Consider the following 5,495-nt stretch of genomic DNA (forward strand, 5'->3'; position numbering starts at 1 on the left):
TGAGCTATTCACCTGTCTTAGATGATACATGTATGTATATTTTTTATGGTTTTGTACATCTAATATGCTGTAAATAAAGATAGGAAACTTATTTTGTGTTATTATTCTCCTGTCTCACTTTAATTTTTTTTGGCACAAAAAGAACTTTTTAAATAAAAGTGGCAAAATCATTGCATCTCTACTAATTTTAACTGTTTATATAGTTACGTAGTTTAATCTTTAGCAATGCATCATGAATAATAGATTAATCAATATTCAAAATAATTAGTTACATCCAATGTAATATTTAAAATGATTGTATTTTATAGATTGTCATTAACATTTTGATGTACAGTACTTGAATAAATGTATTTAGTAATTTTCCAGAACAGCTTACGAAAAACAACATAATACTTATATCTCATGTGTTATCTACTGTCCATATTCAACACTATGCTATACCACTATGTTAAACTGTTGGTCCTCTTGGTGTCCGCGGACCACAGTTTAGTCATCCGACTGTTTACAATCATGTCTGTCCTTGGGATGCGTTCGTTTTATACCCCAGGTACTCACTCTATCACCAGCAAGGGCGGAGTGTAGCGCTTCTTGTATGGGTTTTCCAGGATTTTCTCAGAATCCATGCGAACTGACTGATTAGCTGTTGAATGGTAGATTTAAATACGAAATCAAACCCAATCTTATCGGTTATACTTCACGTTATCCAACATTTCGCCGCTCATTGTGTCCTAAACCAAAGTCGATCAGCGTGGTCCTGTGCACGGAACCGACCGTCATCTCCGGACACCAGAAGTCAGCTGCTAGGAAGCTGAGGGTGTTTATCCCTGAATTAGCTGCATGGCTAACGTTGTTAGTAGTTAGGGTTAATTTTACACTGCTGAGGTTGTTCTTATAAAACAGCTGAACTGCTGTTCTTTAGAAACAGAGAATCTGTGACAGACGGTGAGGATGAAGACTGTGCTCCTCGTCGAGGCTTTCTCTTTGGCTTGTTTTGTGCTGTTATGCCAAGTGACAGCTAAGGTAAGGCTAATGTTAGCTAGGCTGGCTAGCGCTTAATAGAAAGAAAATGGTGTTAGTAAACTGTAATCCCTTCCTCTTTAAATCTCCCTTAAAGATGAATTTAGCTCTCGACTCTTGACAGCTAAGCGTAATAATTTTTCTAACTCTTGACATGCTTTGGGACTTTACTATGAGTTAAAATCATCGCAGATGTTGCTAACTCTGCGAATTATGAGTTTTAGCTAGTGATTTTCAACGAAACCTAAACATTAAAGTCATAACCACGAAAGCAGAATTGATCCAAGGGCTATTATACAGGCTTGTATCGACTTTAGCTTGTGTATCTAATAAACTGCCAGCTGTGTGTTTACTGTGAAGAATAGCTAACATTATCTTTAGTCAGTCGGTATTGTTTTAATTGGTGTAATGAGACAACAATGGTTATTTACAGTTTATAGTGGCAATATCACAGTGTAGACATACTCAGTTCCAAGTAAAAGCCATGCAATTTAAAGCTTACCTAAGTGAAAATAGAAAAGTATCAAAAGCAAAAGTACTCATTGTTCAGAATGGCACGATTCAGAGTAGGGTAGGTTATATTATTGGATTATAATTATTAATGGCTTAGTGTGCCTTTAATGTTGCATTTGGTAAAAGTGGAGCTTATTTTAATTACATTATATATATTGCTGGGTAGCTTTTGGATTTCCCCCCTGGCTCAGCAAAGTCCTATGTCACCGGACTGCCGTGGATTGGAAGTATTACGTTGCAAATCAGTTTAACTCATAATTGTACTTTAACACAGTTTTACCTGTGAAATGTGGTATGTGTGTGTAGTACAAGAGGAAAAACAAACAAAAACAAACCAAATATGATCTGTTTTTTTTTTTTTTTTTTTTTTTTTTTTTACAGAATTCTGAAGACATCCGCTGTAAGTGCATCTGCCCACCGTACAGAGACGTCATGGGGCAAATCTACAAACAAAATGTTTCTCTCAAAGACTGGTATGTTAATAAGGATGTGTCACTGCACTTCCCTAAATTATATGGGCTGTTCATTTCCTGGTTACTACTAGCTTGTTCATGTTACTATCTTGTGTTTCAGTAACTGTCTCCATGTAGTTGAACCCATGCCAGTGGATGGAAAAGATGTGGAGGCGTACTGTTTACGTTGTGAGTGTAAATATGAAGAGAGGAGCTCAGGAACCATTAAGGTGAGTTGACACTGGGGTGTGTGCATCAGAAAGTGAGGGGTTGTTGTTTTCCTTTTTCATGTTTTGTCACGTGTCTAAATAATAGTTCAAGATTCAGGGATATTCAGTTTTACAATGATTATAAAATAGAGAAAAGCAACCAGTCCTCATATTTGATTCATATGATTAATACATAAATAAAATAGTGTGTGGTTCAACTTATTGATCAGCTGTCTACTTGCCACAAAATTCTATGTGTTTGGATTGTACACATGTCAGAGGAAGCCATACTAATCCGTAATCACTGCATATCTTTAGTTTACCATCATAATGTACCTCTCCATTTTGGGCCTGCTACTGCTGTACATGGTCTACCTGACTCTGCTGGAGCCCATGTTGAAGAGGCGTCTGTTTGGACACTCACAGCTCATTCAAAGCGATGATGATGTTGGGGTAAGTATTCTTTATAATACTGCGGCATTGCAGCTGAGAAAGTGTAGTCTGTTTTTTTTAATGTTATGGTGATTGTGGTTCTGCCCCACCCTTTTACACAGAAAACGAGTTACTCTGAACTCTTTCTTGTCCTAAGAATTTTTATGTGTGTGTAAATAACCTCCCTTTGCACAAAACATCACGTGGGATTCACTCTTTGTGGCTAAAATTTAACAAGGTTATGTTTCCCTGCAGTAATTTTCAGACCTTTGTATGCGGACAGGACGCTGAATAGGTGAATTTGTGCTGTGCTATAAATACCTCCAATATCCAAATTAGTCATAAAATACAACACAGGTTATTTCTGAGTTATTGTTATTTAAAATCTGATACGTGGAAACTTCAAACAAGATTAGTTTATGTAGGCAGCATTTATGGTGTGTTACAGCAGCCAGTCCCACCTGAACAGATGCTCCAAGCAATACCGCGTGGTAAGATCTTCTCAGTATACAGGGAGTGATTTACAGCTTTTAAGAACGTGTTCTCACTCCATATCAAATTTTTATGTAATGTGAGGGCTCGGTGGAAAATCCATTAGTAACCATAACCCCTAGCCAAAGACTGCAGCAGGGAAGCTCTCAACCAAGTATGTGGTTCAGGCAGCTTTGACCATTTTCTGTTCTCAGCACACTGTTTACACGCTTTTGGCAGTAATATTATTCTGAAACATCACGAAAATGACAAAGTTTTGTTGTGAGGTTAAGGGACTAAAAGACACCTGGAGCTAAATTTCTGTTGGAAACCTGGTTATTGTAAGAACACAGGCATGACAGAAATCTGGGCCAGGGAGAGTATGGCTGTGGCTGTAGTCCAACAGGATGAGATTGCTACTTGTGTGTTTGTCACTGTAACAAAAGTCCTTATTAAACCGAAACTAAGTAAATGTAACCGTAAAACTCAACTTCTTCATAGGCTATGGTGTCAGTTTCCAAAGCCGAACACTAGCCTGTTTATAAAATTTGTTCAAGCAGTAAGGACCTCTCACTCTCTGCTCACTGTGTCCATCGGTCCAAAATGTGTCATATCACAAGTTTTGGTTTTTTTTTCTTCAGAAAACATTAAATAAATAAATTATATTGCATATTTGGTCACAGATAGGAAAATAAAGGGAACTGGGGTTTTAGAGTAATCCTGCAACTGCAGCACATGCACACACTCATTTCTTGCCTTAGCCTCAACTTAAATTCCATTTATAATTGTTCAATATATTAAAAAAAAAAACACCACTAAAGACTATCAAACCAATTTGGTCATCTTCAGTATGACACAGTATTTTGTTGTGTTTAGATATTAAATAAAGGGAAACAGTGACTGCCTTTGCCTGAGGGTAGAGGGTGAACTACAGCTGCCTCACTGAGCGCTCTGTGTTTTCACCAGCAGAGTTCAGACAAGAGGAAGTGTAACTTGAGAGGTTTCTCTTGAGAAATCTTTTGCTGTATAAAAATGTGACTAAGCAGAAGTTGGCACCTGATGTTTTACAGTGGTCAGCTTGATATTTTTTCTGGTAAATAAGCTGTTATTTGTGACTGCTTTTGTGTTGCAACAATACAAAAAAAGATTCAAACCTTTATTCAAAATTTAAAGCTAACCTTTGTAGCACAGCACCCTGCTCCTTTACTGTAACTAGGACCAAAACAGGAATTTGTAAGCAAAACCAATAAAACCGGACGTACTGCTACCTCATTAATTACAGAGGAAATGGTGGGCTTGTAATGTTTAGTCAATCTTTGATAGAGAGAGGCTGCCCAACTGGTAATTCTCACTCAAGAACTAACTCCTAAGAGAAAATCCACTTTTCCGCTCTCCGTGGCACCGATCCTCCCAATCCTAAATTGTTCTGACCATTTTGAAAAACAACTTATAAAGCACTTAATGAAAAGATAGAAAACCGAGAAAGCTCAAAGATGAGACCTAAAATGAAGCACAAGTGAAATTTAGCAAATGAGTGTAACAGTATGAGTGCAGTAGAAGCACAGAAACACTGACAAAGAGAAGAAGAATAAATGGAACAGAAGAAGATTTCTGCCACATCAGTTTCGATCCTTTTTAAACTATTGTCTTATAGAAAGTGATCTTTAAAATCTACTTTAAAACATGCAACATTGTAGATCGGCTATATTGGCATTATATGCATTCTCCTGTTGGATCTTGTAAGGTGATTAAAAAAAAAAAGAAGCCTCCAGATCGACCTACAGTATGTCTGACATTGTCAGATCATTGTATTTTTTCCCTTTCTTTTCAGGATCAGCAGCCTTTTGCCAACGCTCATAATGTTCTGTCCCGTTCACACTCTCGACCCAACATGCTGAATAAGGTGGAGCATGCCCAGCAGCGCTGGAGGAGGCAGGTCCAGGAGCAGAGAAAGTCTGTGTTTGACCGCCATGTTGTTCTCAGTTAAACTGCCCTGTGAGAAAGAGTTACTGGTAGAGCAAAACAAAACAAACAAAACAAACAAAAAAAAAAACACTGTGACAGAGCCCTCAGTTTATATCACCTTCTTTCTCTCATTTGTGGTTTGCATCTCATCAAGTGTGACGCTTCTGAGGTGAACATGGTTAAGAAGTCCATGTCAGATGTATAATCAGACTGGGGAACTTCTTATTTAGTCTGCAGACAGCACAGGGGATTGCAGTGAATTCAGTTATTTTGCACAATCTTGATTGAACAGTCTTAAATAGCATTTCCAGAAGCAGAATTTACCCTCAGCCTGCTGTCAAGTTTGCAGAAGTGCCAAGTCACCAGAGAATTTGCAATTAAAAGTTTGATGGTCGAGACTAATAAACGCGTTATTAAAAAAAAAAAAAAAAAAAAA

General features: G+C 37.6%; 1 protein-coding gene across 1 annotated transcript; it reads left to right on the forward strand.

Annotated features, from left to right (window-relative positions):
- The first annotated feature begins 629 nt into the window (after positions 1 to 629).
- On the forward strand, positions 630 to 5,495 carry tmem9b (TMEM9 domain family, member B). Its single transcript, XM_041040737.1, has 5 exons — positions 630 to 1,020; positions 1,912 to 2,003; positions 2,104 to 2,212; positions 2,510 to 2,644; positions 4,926 to 5,495. The coding sequence occupies exons 1-5, from the start codon at positions 949 to 951 to the stop codon at positions 5,079 to 5,081; spliced, it is 564 nt and encodes a 187-aa protein (XP_040896671.1). The 5' UTR covers positions 630 to 948; the 3' UTR covers positions 5,082 to 5,495.

Source organism: Toxotes jaculatrix, chromosome 1, assembly GCF_017976425.1.
Source record: "Toxotes jaculatrix isolate fToxJac2 chromosome 1, fToxJac2.pri, whole genome shotgun sequence".
NCBI lineage: Eukaryota > Metazoa > Chordata > Actinopteri > Toxotidae > Toxotes > Toxotes jaculatrix.

Coding starts and splice junctions, on each gene's coding strand:
- tmem9b (XM_041040737.1), top strand. CDS start 949: ATGAAGACTGTGCTCCTCGTCGAGGCTTTCTCTTTGGCTTGTTTTGTG. Junction 1,021..1,911: donor TATGCCAAGTGACAGCTAAG/GTAAGGCTAATG, acceptor TTTTTTTTACAG/AATTCTGAAGACATCCGCTG. Junction 2,004..2,103: donor AATGTTTCTCTCAAAGACTG/GTATGTTAATAA, acceptor CTTGTGTTTCAG/TAACTGTCTCCATGTAGTTG.